Consider the following 16,870-nt stretch of genomic DNA (forward strand, 5'->3'; position numbering starts at 1 on the left):
GCATCTTTTTGTCCACGTAGTTTTCTTTCTGCTATAGCTCAGCAGCTAAACACCCTACACAGGGTAGGAACTCAACAAATCCTCAGTAAGTGAATGAATCTGAAGTCCTATGGGCATCATTCAGCCACATGAAGTCATAATCTAGAAAATGTGCTTCCTCTTAATAGCCAAGAACACTGTAGATTGAAAAGGAGCTCGAGAAACATGAATTTATTCTCTTGTCTCCCATAGGCCAGCCGGGGGAGAAGAGAGAAGGGCCTAGGCGGATAGAATGGACCCCATCTCCTGTAAATTGCACCAGAACGACAGAACTGAGGGGGCTGGCTTGCAGACCTGAAGTCCCCTCTCTCATTGTACCCATGGTGAAACTGAGCTCCAGACGCAGGGCTGACCCTCCCCAGGTCACACATCCACGCTCCTTGGCTCCCAGGAGCACTGGTGCTTTCTCTGACACCTTCATGGTGCAGATGGGAAAAGAGGGAGAGTGAGATGGATGCAGACTGAGATGAATGGGGCAAACCAGACGGTCATGACGGAGTTTGTCCTGCTGGGGCTCCACGACCACCACGACCTAGAGATGGTCCTGTTTGTGCTCTGCCTGGGCATCTACTCCATGAACGTGCTGGGGAACACCCTCCTCATTGGGCTGAACATGCTGGACCCCCGCCTGCACACCCCCATGTACTTCTTCCTCAGCAACCTCGCCCTCATAGACATCTCTGCCACGTCCTCCATCGTGCCTCTCATGCTGGTCCACTTCCTGGAAACCCAGAGCACCATCTCCTTCCCTGGTTGTGCCCTGCAGATGTACCTGACCCTGGCGCTGGGCTCCACAGAGTGTGTGCTCCTGGCCATGATGGCGTGTGACCGGTACGTGGCCATCTGCCAGCCGCTTCGCTACTCGGAGCTCATGAGCCGGCACACGAGCTTGTGGATGGCGGCGCTGAGCTGGGGGGCAGGCTTTGCCAACTCCCTTCTCCATTCCAGTCTCACTTGGAGCCTCCCCTTCTGTGGCCACAATGTCATCAACCACTTCTTCTGTGAGATCTTGGCAGTGCTGAAACTAGCCTGTGGGGACGTCTCTCTCAATGCGCTGCTATTAATGGCGGCTTCAACTGTCCTGATGCTGTCCCCGCTGCTGCTCATCTTCCTGTCCTACGTGTTTATCCTCACTGCCATCCTGAGGGTGCCCTCTGCTGCCGGCCGGCACAAAGCCTTCTCTACCTGCTCTGCCCACCTCACAGTGGTGGTGATTTTCTATGGGACTGTCTCCTTCATGTACTTCAAGCCCAAAGCCAAGGACCTCAACCTGGATAAGCTTATTGCATTGTTCTATGGGATCGTGACCCCCTCGCTGAACCCCATCATCTACAGCCTGAGGAACGCAGAGGTGAAAGCTGCCACCATAGCTCTGCTGAGGGGAGATCTCCTCTCCAGGAAGATGTCCCGCTTTCCTGTTGTTCCCTAAGTCCATCAGGCAGGTGCGTGTGTGCTGAGTAGCTTTAGTCCTGTCCAAGTCTTTGGGAATCTATGGACTCTAGCCCTCCAGGCTTCTTTGTCCATGGCATTCTGAAGGCAAGAATACTCAAGTGTCTTTCCATGTCTTCTTCCATGGGATCATCCTAACCTAGGTATCGAACCAGGACTTCTTATGTCTCCTATATTGTCAGGGGGGCTCTTTACCACTAGTGCCACCTGGGCAACCAGTTATCCAGTGGTGTGACTTCCAAAATGACTTCCCTGGTGGCTCGGATGGTAAAAGCGCCTTCCTACAATGCAGGAGACCTGGGTTCGATCCCTGAGTTGGGCAGATCCCCTGGAGAAGGAAATGGCAACCCACTCCCTTATTCTTGCCTGGAAAATTGCTTGGACAGAGGAGCCTGGCATGCTGCAGTCCATGGGGTCACAAAGAGCCGGACATGACTGAGTGACTGAACTGAATGGAAGCCCTTCTGTTTGTGTCCACAATATTTCACTACACTGTGGGTGCCTCGAGGGCAGGACTCTTTAGGGGCTTGTTTCTGGAGCTCCACAGAGCTTTCCCAGCAGATGGTTATTGAACTGCCACTCACATATGCAGATGACACCACCCTATGGGCAGACAGTGAGGAGGAAATAAAGAGCCTCTTGATGAAGGTGAAAGAGGAGACTCAAAATGCTGCTTTAGATGTCAGCATTCAAGAAAGAAAGATCATGGCATCCAGTCCGATCACTTGATAGCAACCCGATGAGGAAACAATGGAAACAGTGACAGACTCTATTTTCTTGGGCTCCAAAAATCACTGTACATGGTGACCACAGCCATGAAATTCAAAGATGCTTGTCTACTTGGGAGAGAAGCTATGACAAACCTAGACAACATATTAAAAAGCAGACACATTACTTTGCCAACAAAGGTCTGTCCAGTCAAAGTTTTGTTTTTTCCAGTGATCATGTATGGATGTGTGAGTTGTACCATAAAGAAAGCTGAGCACCAAAGAATTGATGCTTTTGAACTGTGGTGTTGGAGAAGACTCTTGAGAGTCCCTTGGACAGCAAGGAGATCAAACCAGTCAATCCTAAAGGAAATCAATCCTGAATATTCATTGGAAAAACTGATGCTGAAGCTGAAGCTCCAATATTTTGGCCACCTGATGTGAAGAACTGATTCATTGGAAAAGACATTGATGCTGGGAAAGGTTGAAGGCAGGAGGAGAAGGGGAAGACAGAGGATGAGATGGTTGGATGGCATCACCAACTCAATGGACATGAGTTTGAGTAAGCTCTGGGAATTGGTGATGGACAGGGAAGCCTGGCTTGCTGCAGTCCATGGGGTCACAAAGAGTTGGACACGACTGAGCGACTGAACTGAACTGAACTGAACTGTCACTCAGAAGCCATCAGCTGTCACACCTGGGGACTGGATCCTGTGCTGCTCCAGGCAGTCAGGGGCTTAGTCTGAACGTGTGGACAGACACGAGTGGGTGCAGCAGGATCTCATGGCCACAACACTGCCTTCTAAGAAGTCACTGAAACAACTCAGGAGACACAAAGGACCACCATATGTGGAGCCAGGAGACCAGGGTTCCCGACCTGGTTCAGCTGCTCTGCCCGGCGAGGTCTTCCTGCTGGCCATTCCCCTCCAGGAATCCCAAAGGCACCTCACACTTAAACTGCCCACAGCTGAACTCACCCCTCTGCCCCCAAAGGTCTGTCACCCTCTCAGGGAACAGCGCACACTCTCCCTAAGTCCCCAGCCAGAAACCGGGCAGTCATCAGGGGCGTCCTCTCACCCTCACTGCCCCACACAGCCAATCGCTCACCACAGCCCAGGGCGTGCACCTCACAGCAGCTCCTGGTCAGTCGTCTCCTTCCTCTGATGCCGCCATCACCTCCTCTCTCTCTCAGATAGTGCAACAGCTCTGCCAGACTCTAAAATCTAACCTTGCACTAACTAAAAAAACAAAACACAACAAAACCTGTCTGAAAAAAACAAAAGAAAAACCACAGGAATCCGCTCATACTACTCACCTGCTTAAATCCCTCAAGGTCACCATTGCTCATCTCTCCTAGGATAAAAGCCAGATCCCATCCACCTGCCCAACCTCATCACTGGCTGCTTATCTCCACCGCACTCCACTCACACACACATTCCAGACTCTCTGAACTCATCCCAGTTTCCCCATGAATATCATGCCCCTTCCTGCCCCTCTGTCTCCCCCTTGCTGTTGACTCTCATGTCCAAACACCTCTGGCCCTTTGGCTAACATATACTGGTCACTTACCACACACCATGCTAGGCACTATGCTGGTCTTCTCAGGGCTTTCCTGGCTGGGAACCAGACAGGATGATGCCAATCTCAGGTGAGGAATGCAATATGGACACCAGGGACCAGAGAGACCACCTCCCCAGCATCATGGCATTATGGAAATTCACTCAGTCCTCACTCAGTGCCCACATCCCCCTTCCAGAAAGCCCCTTCTGATCCCCCTTCCTGGGCGGGGTCTGTCTCAGCTCTGTCTCCCTCTTCAGGGCCTTCTGTGCTGGGCTGACTGTGTCCTGAATCCCAGCTCTCTAAGCTATGGGTATGAATCAAGGGATTTAAAAACATCAAACCTTCTGACCCAACCCTATACTTCTAGGAATTACTCTGAGAAAATTACCAGAGGTGCAAAGGTTTATATATGGGTATTTATCCAAGAGTTATTTGTGGTAAAAAAAAAATTGCAAGACTCTTCAAGTGCAACCATAGCAGAATGTTTAAATAAATCCTGGTGGAGCCCAATGACAGATTCTGACACAGCCATTAGATATCTTATCTTTTGAAGAATATTTGATGATTTGAAATGCTCACATTGTAATTAATAGGAAAAGGCAGAACAAATAAGTTTGTATTCAGTATAATCCTAGTTTTTAAAGTATTTTTCTTATGGTTATATGAATAAGTGTGTATATAGAGAATTGTGGAAAACTATAAAAAATATTAGCTAACAATTGATTCCTCTGGGAGATGGGATTACTGATAAATACTGTTTTCTTGATTATTCTTTCCAATAATGGTCAATACTTCTAAGATGAACATGGATTTGAAATTTTAAAAATACTATTTTTGAGAAATGGAAGATCATGTGGCTTTAGATAGAGGAAAGAGGAGAAGGGCCCCCGCCCAAGGGCAGGAAGTGAGGAATCGTGGATGGGGCGGGACCCGGGTGGGCGGTCAGGCAGAGAGGGTGGAGCTGAGAATCTTGGGGACAGTCACCTGATGGCAGAGGTGGCTGAGGGAGGCGGGGACTGAGGGGCCCTGACAGGCTTCTGGCTGAGTTGGGTGAACAGCGCCCTACCCTGAGAGACACCCTGAGAGACTGGGAAGATCCGAGAAGGAGGCTGGGGGTGTGGGAGTGCTGTCAAGGAGCTTGTCTGGATGTTGGTGGGCATCCATGGGGTGCCACACGGGCCCGGTCCTGAGCAGATGGAAAATGAGCAGTGACACATGCCAATATTTCTCTGGACCTGTGTTTTGACAAAAAAAAACGTTCCAAGAGAGAAATCACAGCAAATGGGGAGTTCACAGTTGCTACAGTGTTACGTAAGGCTGCTCTTTAAGCCCTGGGCTGGGTCAAGGTGTCATTGTTTCATGTGAAGGAGAGAGAACGGCAGGGGAAGGGAGAAAGGCCAGGGGACCTGCAGAAACTCACCCACCCCCTCATCCCTGACTTCGCCTCCCCAGCAATTGTCCAGTGCGTCACCCTCTACAGCGATTCACTTTCCTTAACCGTTCATGAGGGCAGGTCCCCACAGCTCTCTTGCCAGGAGACACCCAGGACACCCAGGCCGAGGCCACGGAGTCACAACCCTCGAGCCTCAGGTCCAGGGGGCAGGGCCGCAGGGAGACCTGGTCTTCAGATTCCTGTCCGGTGTCTCTCCTGTGCCCACCTCACCCAGCCGGGCCCTCCTGGGGCAGCACAGGGAACCGGGGGTCTCTGAAGCCCCATGGTGCCACGACTACAGACTTGTGTCATTGCAGAGTCTGAACCTTAAATTGGACAGGGACTGCGAGGTCCCTGAAGGCAGGGAGCAGGAGAGATGTCTCCGTGGCAGGGGACCAGGAGGCTGGGCCTCAGGGCCTCGGGGCCTCGATCCTGGCCCTCACCAGCACAGCGTCTCTGCTGGGAATGCACTCAGCACTCCTCACTCTGCTCTCCCCAGCCTTGGGTCACCACACCTGTCATCTGCTCAGCCACCTGCTGACACCCAGGTCACTGGGCCAACAGGTAGGAGGCAAGGAGAATCCATCTGGCATGTTGACTCGTCTCATGAAATCTTTTTTAAACATACAGAAACCAGAAAATCTGCTTGGAGAAGGGAACATAATGATATTAATAATATCGGTTGCCACTTACTGAATACTCACCCTGTGCCAAGCTCTGTGCTAGGACCTTTCACTGGATCCTCAAAATCATCCCATAAGGAAATGCTACTCTTATCTCTACAGGTAAGGAGGCTGAGGCTGAGAAAGCCATGAGCAAGTGGCAGGTCTCAGACCTGGGCTTGGTGGTCTGACTCCAAAGCCCACCCTCGCTGGCTCTGCCATCACAGTGAGGAGGAGTGATGGGGGAATGCAGATGCGGGCACTTCTGGGACATCGTAACCGGAGCTGCTTCTTCTTGTGCCCCTCACCTTCCTTTAAAATCATTTCTGAAACTTAAAATGAATATTAAATTGTTCAAACTAAATTTACCAGCCAATGAAACTGACAGGATATTTACCTGGGCCGGAAGTTGCTAGAAAGATAACGGAATGTTTTGGACATAGTCCAGAGTACCAGAGATTACACATTGAATGGCTCCATTTCATACAAGGAGAAACTCAACCAAGGTCATTCAGGAGAAAGGGAACAAGGGCAAGATTCAAACCTGGATCCTCACTCTCAGCCCAGGGCTCCTCCATGGCATCACCCTTCCTCTCAGGAGGAGTAAAACTGGGGAGAATATTAGACAGTGTTTCTCAGAGACACACAATCTTCTATCACTCTGTAAACCTGACTTTCCAGGACATGACGGAATATGAGACCTGTCAGACAGATGCTAGAGTGATTTCCTGAGTCTACTGCAAGACACCATTGTACCAAAATGCTCCTCAGCATGTCTGGTCCTCCTCCTCTGGGCAAACGGGAGGATTACACAGGGCAGCAGGCTGTGGACAGATGGGACACATCTCACTTCTGGGTCAGTACAGTGACCTGTCAGTGTAAGAAGTTCTGCTGGGTTCTTCCCAGCTGTAAGAACTGGTGATGTCCCAGAGGGTGGAGCCAGGGTCTCTGAGGATGACAACCTGGAACAGAGCCCCCTGCAATCTACACAAAGGGTGAGAACTAAACCTCTGTCCTGGCAAGCCGCTAAAATGATGAGGCTGTGTGTTACTGCAGCAAGAGTCTGCTCATCTCTTTTTTTTTCACTGTAAGATCTTTCTTATTTTCAAACTTTAAGCTTTTGATTTTGTCTTGGGGTATAGCTGATTAACATTGAGGTTAATCATTAATATTGAGGTACTTTCAGGTGATCAGGGAAGGGACTCCGTCATACAGATGCATGGGCCCGTTCTCCTCCTACCCCTCGCCACTATCCAGGCTGGCACATAACAGTGGATAGAGCTCCATGTGTTCTGCAATATGTCTTGCTGGTTATCCATTTTGAAAATAGACAAAACTCAGCTCATCTTAATCGATGGACCAAGAGAACCACAGCTGCTGTCTGTGGGGCCAGCCTGAGGCCATGTTGCAGTCCAAGCTGTTAGTAACCTGGCATCATTGTATTTTGTAGACACAGCCTTATTTCTCTGAGGTCACAAGCCTACAGCATCATGGGCTATTCCTGATTTCCATGAAAATGTTCTGATCAGATTTGCTTCAATTGCAAGGAAACCCACCTGTCTCCTCATTCAGCTCTTGAGAGAGAGCAGTTGTTCTTGCATGGAGAAAATGGAACCCCCAAATCTCTCGTCCCTGTATCTCATCCTGTGTGTGCACACGGGGGAAAGGGGAAGGAGGGTGATTTCAAGGTAGGAAATCTGGGATGAGGATTTTAGCAGAAGGAAAGCACTGGATCTCAAATGGCAGCTCCTGTGTGGGGTGCTGGAGGGGCTGGGGGTAAATCGCACACAGCCTGTGATTTCTGCAGCTCACAGTGAGATGTCTCACAAACACAGCAGATTGATCGAGCTCACAGCTGTGAGCATCGTGTGTCAGGACGGTCAGTGCTGTGGGGGCGTCTGAGAAGGTGACCCCGCAACGGAGGTGGGTGTGAGCAGAGCCTTGGAAGATGTGTGGGAGACAAAGGGGCTCCGGCCTGAGGAAAGCAGGAGAAGAGGGAGGGAACAGGAGCTGTGGGGTTTGTCCACCAGCGGGGACTGGTCTCCTGAGGCTGGAGCAGGCCCGCACAAAGGGATGTGCAGGAAGTGAGGGCAGGCACAGGCCAGAGGCTGATGACAAAGCCCTCCCATGTCCATGCCGTTCCCACCTGGTCTCTCTGATGGAGACAAGGGTGGGGAAGAGAAAGGCAGAGTCAGGCGGTATCCCGTCTTTTACCTGCCTGAAAACTCCCCCCACACCTGTATCCGGGGTCACTACTGGAGGCTGACAGTTCTTTATGTAGCAACACACCAAGAAAGACCAAGTTCTGAGAATTGAATCTTAAGTTGAAACATGAAACATGAAGTCGCTCAGTCCGGTCCGACTCTTTGTGACTCCATGGACAGAGGCCTACCAGGCGTCTGAATCCATGGGACTTTCCAGGCAAGAGTACTGGAGTGGGCTGCCATTTCAAGCGGCAGGATTGATCTAGCCACATGAAGTCATGACCTAGACTCGGGTTTTTTTGTTTTGTTTTGTTTTATTATGCAGCATTTTATTTTATTTTTTTTAATTACCTTCATGGAATGCATTTTAACATCAAAATTCCCAGTAAGAAATCAACAATTTATCACTTATAATTTTATATTTGTGGACAGATTATTTTCGGAGAAGTAAAATAAACATATTTGAGGATTAAGTCTTGGTTTAGAATCTGTAACAATTTGAAACATCTATGAAGGGACCTCTTCCCTAAATGGAACTTCTCTACATTCAGAAACTCTCCAGGCTCTTCTTCCTAGGATTTAGAAATCAGTAATGTGAAATATCAGCATTTCTAATTTTCAAATTTCCCCAAGACATGTAACCCTCAGTAACTGGTATCAGATGAACAGAGGGGAAGGTTTACAAAAACTAAACACTGCCTAATTTTCTGCAGTCTTTACTTACGAATTAAGTCTTTCCCTTTCTCCATCATCCTAGGACAAATATAGATGTTTGATCAGATATTGAGAAAGCTGAATTCCCTTTAAGAGTTTGATAAATTAAAAGGCAAAAAGCTCATATATAATGTTCAGTTATACTGAGACTTGTGAAAAGCTGAGACACTCCATTAGCTCCCCAGAATACAGAATTCAGTCTTATAATTTCTTAAGATCCAACTTCCCTCAATCTTTGTTCAACGATTAAATGCTAAAAACAATCAGGTGATTACGAGAAGAGGTTTGTCTCACCAATGTTTTTCCTTCTTATTGTGAGTTGAAATGGCAAGGAGGTGTGATCAGAGGCAAGGAGGTGTACAATCAATTCTCAAGGTACTAAGTCTAAAAGGTCAGAGTTTCCACAGCATAGCCACAACTTTGCAGATGCCCACGTCATGACAGTTTACATAACAGAGTCCAGCAAAGGTGAAAGCCGAGAGCACCAATAGGGCTGTCTTGGCAGCCTTCTGCACTGCATCCCCGTGAACATGGTCAGTAACAAGTTGTCCAGTGCCCCAGGGACTGTGAAGAGTGAGGGTTGCAGCCAGAGAGTAGTCCATCACAGAACAAGGATTCAAATAAGCAGCTGGAAGTAGGCCCAGGAGCAAAACACTGACAACCCTCTCACCAGTCCAGTGGAGAGATGCAGCCATGGAACCAGCATGGTGGCTGGCAGACAGGTGAATATGCTGTGTTCCACACCATCCTTGGGCAGGTCGGTCCTGGAGAAATGTTGAGACAGGAGCTGGTCCACCCACTGGGGTTCGGGGGAATAGAGCTCGCCCTTCTCTGGAGCCGCAAAGGACACTCAGCCTCCAGAGAGTCGCCATGTCGCTCCTGAAGGTTCAAGGTCAACCAGCAACCCTAGGCTCCCTATTAACCTCTGCTTCCGAGACCTCAGGTTTATTTTGTCTTTACATCCTAGACTCAAGGAGATTCTAGAGGTTTATAAAGCCCGCAGAGAGGAAGGGATAGGACCAAGGTCACCAAGGGACAAGGGGAAGACTATAAACCTTGCAAGGGCAGAAGGCCCTATTTGCCTCGGCTGTGTTCCCAGCACCTAGCACATAGGAGGTGCTCAACAATAATTTGCTGGATGTGTGGATGAATGAGCCATCATACTCAGGCAATTCTTCACCTTTTTTGCCAAACTTTGGCAAGAGAATTCCTGCCTTTAATGTTTACATGGGTAAGATTTATGGTCACTGATTAACCCAGATTAAAAAACTACCCCTGTGTGTTTCACAAACTCCCTTAACAATCATCCTGATTTAGGCTGCAGGCGAGAAAATCAGCATGCCTCTGGGGAGAGAGAGGGTCATGGCAGATGCTGGAGCTCTTGTCCGGGGGGCAGGGAGCACAGGTTCATCAGGTGTTGATAGCTGAAGGTGCAGTCTCTGATCTGGAGCCTTGCTGCTGGACGGATCAGCAGCCTTTTACTCTGTGAGTCTGATCTGCACTACACAGATTCCCCTTTTTCCAGAAGGAAATTGAGTCTCAAAGGCCTAGTGACTTGGTCAACATCACACAGTTAGGCTGGTGATGAAGCTACTGTGCTATGATTTTTTTAAATTATTTTTTTTTATTGAAGGATAATCGCCTTACAGAATTTTGTTGTTTTCTGTCAATCCTCAACATGAATCAGCCATAGGTATAGATATATCTCCTCCGTTTTGAACCTCCCTCCCATCTCCCTCCCCATCCCACCCCTCTAGGTTGATACAGAGCTCCTGTTTGAGTTTCCTGAGCCATAGAGTGAATTCTTCTTGGCCATCTATTTCACATATTGTAATGTAAGTTTCCATGTTACTCCTTCCATCCATCTCACCCTCTCCTCCCCTCTCCCCATGTCCATAAGTCTGTTCTCTATGTCTGTTTCTCCATTGCTGACCTGGAAATAAATTCTTCAGTACCATTTTTCTAGATTCTGTATATATGTGTTGGAATACAATATTTATCTTTTTCTTTCTGACTTACTTCACTCTGTATAATAGGTTCAAGGTTCACCCACCTCATTAGGACTGACTCAAATGCATTCCTTTTTATGGCTGAGTAATATGTTCACTGGAAGGACTGATGTTGAAGCTGAAACTCCAGTACTTTGGCCACCTGATGCAAACAGCTGACTCATTTGAAAAGACCCTGACACTGGGAAAGATGGAAGGCAGGAGGAGAAGGGGACGACAGAGGATGAGATGGTTGGATCACATCATCGACTCAATGTACATGAGTTTGGATAAAACTCCAGGAGTTGGTGATGGACAGGAAGGCCTGACGTGCTGCAGTTCTTGGGGTTGCAAAGAGTCGGACATGACTGAGCAACTGAACTAAACTGAACTGAATATTCCTTTGTGTATATGTACCACAACTTCTTTACCCATTCATCTATTAATGGACATCTAGTTTGCTTCCATGTTCTAGCTAATGTAAATAGTGCTGCAATGATCAATGGTATACATGTCTCTTTTTCAATTTTGATTTCCTCAGGGCTTATGTCTAGGAGTGGGATTGCTGGGTCATTTGGTGATATTATCCCTAGTTTTTAAAGGAATCTTCTTACCATCCTCCATAGTGGCTGTATCCATTTACATTCCCACCAACAGTGCAAGAGTGTTCCGTTTTCTCCACACCCTCTCCAGATTTATTGTTTGTAGACTTTTTGATGATGGCCATGCTGACTGGTATGGGGTGATACCTCATTGTAGTTTTGATTTGCATTTCTCTAATAATGAGCAATGTTGAGCATCTTTTCATGTGTTTGTTAGCCATCTGTATGTCTTCTTTGGAGAAATGTCTGTTTAGCGTTTTTCCCACTTTTGATTGGGTTGTTTGTTTTTCTGGTATTGAGTTGTATGAGTGGCTTGTATATTTAGGAAATTAATCCTTTGTTGTTTCATTTGCTATTCTTTTCTCCCATTCTGAGGGTTGTCTTTTCACCTTGCTTATAGTTTCCTTTGCTGTGCAAAAGCTTTTAAGTCTCATCAGGTCTACTTGCTTACTTTTGTTCTTATTTCTGTTACTCTAGGATGTGGGTCATAGAGGATCCTGCTTTGATTTATGTCATCGATTCTTCTGCCTATGTTTTCCTCTAAGAGTTTTATAGTTTCTGGTCTTCTATTTAGATCTTTAATCCATTTTGAGTTAATCTTTGTGTATGGTGTTAGGAAGTGTTCTAATTTCATTCTTTTACATGTAGCTATCCAGTTTTCCCAGCACCATTTTTTGAAGAGGCTGTCTTTGCTCCATTGTATATTTTTGCCTCCTGTGTCAAAAATAAGGAACCCATAGGTGCATGGGTTTATTTCTGGGCTTTCTATCTTGTTCCATTGGTCTATATTTCTGTTTTTGTGCCAGTAGTATACTGTCTTGATGACTGTAGCTTTGCAGTATCATCTGCAGTCAGGAAGGTTGATTCCTCCAGCTCCATTTTCTTTCTCAAGACTGCTTTGCTTCTCTGGGGTCTTTTGTGTTTCATATGAATTCTGAAATTTTTGTTCTAGTTCTATGAAAAATGTCATTGGTAATTTGATAGGGATCGCACTGAATATGTAGATTGCATTTGGTAGTATTGTCCTTTTCACAATATTGATTCTTCCTATCCAGGAACATGGAATATCTCTCCATCTGCTTGTGTCATCTTTGAGTTCTTTCATCAGTGCCTTATCATTTTCTGTGTATGGTTCTTTTCTCTCCTTAGGTAAGTTTATTCCTAAATATTTAATTCTTTTTATTACAATGGTGAATGGGATTGATTCCTCAATTTCCCTTTCTGATTTTTTAGTTGTTAGTATATAGAAATGCAAGTGATTTCTGTTAATGATTTTATATCCTGAAACATTGCTAAATTCTAAATTACTAGAGCTGGTAGGCTCTAGTAATTTTCTGATACTACCTTTAGGGTTTTCTATGTCAACAATGGGTTTTTGAATCGCGTGTTGACTCTCTGTGGTGGGACGGCCATTGGCAGCACGTGCTATATGAAACGCCAGGAGGGAGGCAGACAGAGAGGGTCTGCTCTGCGCTGTGGTGAGGAGATGGGTGTGCAGCCCAGGGACAGGGGGGATGGCCAAGGGCTGTGGGAGGAGAGGGGAGCAGGTGGGAGAGGAAGAGAGATGAACTGGGTTCTGAAGAGAAGGAAGCAAGGAAGGACATGCCTTCAAAAGGGAACTTCTTGGGCAAAGATGTAGCTCTAGGAAAGGGCATGGTTTATTCAGAAAAGGCTGGGCCCACGGGCCTATAGGAATGATAAATACAATTAGCAGGAGAATTCAGGGATATATCCAGCCCTGAGGGACAGACCAGGCTCTGATGTTTTCACAGGATACTGGCCTCAAGTCATCTAGGTGTGAGGGGATGGAGGGAAGTATAAATACATCTTGTGATAGGTTAAAATTCACCATCAGTTCCCATTCCTCCCTTAGAACAGGGATCACATGGGCTACAAGACAGCTTTCCATCTAACACTTGATACTTGTCTCCCTCCTGACATTGGCATTTCCCAAGGCACTGAGACCAGCTCAGAAGAGACATGGAGGATCCTGGGCAAAGACTGTGGCCGTTTCCCATCATCCATTTATAGAACTGGTCAGTGACCCAGGACACCTCTGCCAGTTTAGAACCTGCCTTTCCCTCCTGTGAAATATTATTGTCAATATCATTTATCCTAAAAACGGATCCCAAGAGGAGACTCACTTGGCCTTTAGGACCAGGGTTAAATGTTGTGACCAATGGATCTACTGGGGTACATATATTCGTATATACTCTTGTAAAAATCAATGCATAGTCTCTGATCTTAAGGAGAGACACCTGAATAAGGCTTGTACGTCTTATGCAGTAGAAATGTTCAACCTTTATGCCCAAAGGAATGAGGTGACCATCACTCATCAGCCACCTGCCCTCCCAAGCTCATCCCACTTAATTTGAGAAAGAGGAGCAACCTTTGTTACAAATGTGGCATCTTTTTGTCCACGTAGTTTTCTTTCTGCTATCACCAAGGACCTAAACACCCTGCACAGGGAAGGCACTCAACAAATCCTCAGTGAGTGATGCATCTGAAATCATATTGGTGTCATTAGCCACGAGGAGTCATAACCTAGGAAACGTGCTTCCTCTTAACAGCCAAGAAAACTGCAGGTTCAAAAAGAGCTCAACATACATGAATTGTTTCTCTTGTCTCCCCTAGGTCAGCTTGGGGACAAGAGAGAAGAGCTTAGGAGATTAGAATGGGCCACATTTCCTGTAAATTACACCAGAACTACAGAACTGAGGGGACTGGCTTGCAGAGCCGAAGTCCCCTCTCTCTTTGTACCCACGGTGAAACGGAGCTCCAGACACAGGGTGGACCCACCCCAGGTCACAATCCACGCTGCTTGGCTCCCAGGCCCACTGGTGCTTTACCCAACACGTTCATGGTACAGATGGGAAGGGAGGGAGAATGAGATGGATGCAGACTGAGATGAATGGCACAAACCAGACGGTCATGACGGAGTTTCTCCTGCTGGGGCTCCATGACCACCACAACCTAGAGAAGGTCCTGTTTGTGCCTTGCCTGGGCATCTACTTCATGAACGTGCTGGGGAATGCCCTCCTCATTGGGCTGAACATGCTGGACCCCCGCCTGCACACCCCCATGTACTTCTTCCTCAGCAACCTCGCCCTCATGGACATCTGTGGCACATCCTCCTTCGTGCCTCTCATGCTGGTCCACTTCCTGGAAACCCAGAGCACCATCTCCTTCCCTGGTTGTGCCCTGCAGATGTACCTGACCCTGGCCCTGGGCTCCACGGAGTGCATGCTCCTGGCCATGATGGCGTGTGACCGGTACGTGGCCATCTGCCAGCCGCTTCGCTACTCAGAGCTCATTAACCGGCAAACCTGCATGTGGATGGCAGTGCTGAGCTGGGGGACAGCCTTTGCCAACTCCCTTCTCCAATCCATTCTCACCTGGAGCCTCCCCTTCTGTGGCCACAATATCATCAACCACTTCTTCTGTGAGATCTTGGCGGTGCTGAAACTAGCCTGTGGGGACATCGCTCTCAATGCACTGCTATTAATGGTGGCTTCCGCTGTCGTGACGCTGCCCCCTCTGCTGCTCATCTTCCTGTCCTACGTGTTCATCCTCACTGCCATCCTAAGGGTGCTGCCGGCCAGCACAAAGCCTTCTCTACCTGCTCTGCCCACCTCACAGTGGTGGTGATTTTCTATGGGACTGTCTCCTTCATGTACTTCAAGCCCAAAGGCAAGTACCTCAACCTGGATAAGCTTCTTGCATTGTTCTATGGGGTCGTGACCCCCTCGCTGAACCCCATCATCTACAGCCTGAGGAACGCAGAGGTGAAAGCTGCCACCATAGCTCTGCTGAGGGGAGACCTCCTCTCCAGGAAGATGTCCCGCTTTCCTTTGGGTCTCTAAGTCTGTCAGGCAGGTGTGTGGGTGCTGGATCGCTTTAGTCCTGTCCAAGTCTTTGGGAATCTGTGGACTCTAGCCCTCCAGGCTTCTTTGTCCATGGTATTCTTCAGGCAAGAATACTCAAGTAGGTTTCCATGTCCTCTTCCAGGGGATCTTCCTGACCCAGGTATCGAACCAGGACTTCTTTTGTCTCCTGTATTGGCAGGGGGATTCTTTGCCACTAGCGCAGCCTGGGGAGCAAGCTATACTGTGGCGTGACTTGAAATTTGACTTCCCTGGTGGCTCAGATGGTAAAAGCTTCTGCCCACAATGCAGGAGACCTCTGTTTGATCCCTGGGTTGGGAAGATCCCCTGGCGAAGAAGATGGGAACCCACTCCAGTATTCTTGCCTGGAAAATTCCTTGGACAGAGAAGCCTGGTAGCCTATAGTCCATGGGGTTGCAAATAGTCAGACACAACTGAGCGACTTCACTTTCACTACAAACACAGACGTTCTTTTTCTTGCTCACTCTCCAGGTCTATCGGAGACTGCATGGGGAATCTACTTCATCTTTTTCATCCTGTGGGCATCAAGATGAGAAAGCATCTACCATATGGCACACTGCTGGTCAAATGGCAAAAGAAGAAGAGAAGATCACAAAGCCAGTGTGGATTCTTGCAGCTGCCACTCAGAAATGACCTCTTACTACCACTTCCACTTCATTGTCCAATATGAGGTAAAGGCTGGAGCTGACAGCAAGGGTTGGGCATGCCCACCAACCCCACATCTGGAAGGAGGGGGAGGACTGAGGAATTCCTGAAGAGCCTGGTGACAATGCCACTACCCTACAGTCAACCCAGGAGCTACTAGAGATTTCTTGAGCTTCCATTTTCTGACCAGCTGTCCCTCACTGGCTGCGTCCAGGTTAATCACCCCGGGGAGCACTGATTAGCTGGCTTGTGAGTCTCTGGACTGGAGTATCCAGCTAGATTAGAGCCGGACCTCCGAGAGCTTACTTGCTCTCAGGTTCTGGCTCGGGTTGAGCACGAGAGAGTCTGGAGGAGACGGGAAGGCCGAGGCCAGGCAGCGCTGAGGCGGCGGAGCCTCCCCCATTGTCACTGCAGCCCCCGGGCTCCTGCCAGGCCGCCTGCAGCTGCTCCGAGCCCCGAGCGAGGGGCCCTCCAACGCAGCGAGTGCCAGCTCCTCCCGCACGTCACCAGTGTCAGTGAGTCCACGGCGGTGAGGCCAGGCACGGGTTCCGTGTGTCCCCTGGTGCTGGCCTGTCCTCACCTCCCCCTTCACGCCACCGCGAGCAGCTTCAGCCCCGACCCCAGGTGCAGAGGCCGAGCCTGGCTCAGGCTTCTCCTGCAGCTCCACGGGCGGCAGCCCTGCTCTCCACAGTGAAGCCTTACGTCACTCTCGCTGGGCCTGCTCCTTTGGCCAGACCCTGGCCAATTCACCACTCCAGAACCTAGGTTTGCTCCCCATTATCAGAGCAGAAAGCCCAAATTCTTCAGCTGAGTCCTCAGAACTCAAAAACCGGGCTCTCCGCTTTCTCAGCCTGACATCCCTCTCACCTCTGCACGCAGTCGACCCCTCACTCGTGTCTGACTGTGTCGCATCTTGGTTGGTTGCTCATGCTGTTCTCTGGTGAGACCTGGGACTTTGTTTTC

At 48.6% G+C, this 16,870-nt stretch overlaps 2 protein-coding genes and 1 pseudogene across 2 annotated transcripts; 2 read left to right on the forward strand and 1 right to left on the reverse strand.

The window, feature by feature from the left end:
* Positions 1-490: 490 nt before the first annotated feature.
* LOC122452791 (olfactory receptor 2S2-like) lies at positions 491-1,468 on the forward strand. Its single transcript, XM_043486421.1, has one exon. The coding sequence runs from the start codon at positions 494-496 to the stop codon at positions 1,466-1,468; it is 975 nt and encodes a 324-aa protein (XP_043342356.1). The 5' UTR covers positions 491-493.
* Positions 1,469-8,960: 7,492 nt separating this feature from the next.
* Positions 8,961-9,656, reverse strand: LOC122453300 (succinate dehydrogenase [ubiquinone] cytochrome b small subunit, mitochondrial-like). The gene has a single exon (XM_043487287.1). The coding sequence runs from the start codon at positions 9,637-9,639 to the stop codon at positions 9,160-9,162; it is 480 nt and encodes a 159-aa protein (XP_043343222.1). The 5' UTR covers positions 9,640-9,656; the 3' UTR covers positions 8,961-9,159.
* Positions 9,657-14,243: 4,587 nt separating this feature from the next.
* LOC122453294 lies at positions 14,244-15,220 on the forward strand (annotated as a pseudogene).
* Positions 15,221-16,870: the final 1,650 nt, after the last annotated feature.

Source organism: Cervus canadensis, chromosome 14 (assembly GCF_019320065.1).
Source record: "Cervus canadensis isolate Bull #8, Minnesota chromosome 14, ASM1932006v1, whole genome shotgun sequence".
In the NCBI taxonomy this organism is placed as follows: Eukaryota; Metazoa; Chordata; class Mammalia; order Artiodactyla; family Cervidae; genus Cervus; species Cervus canadensis.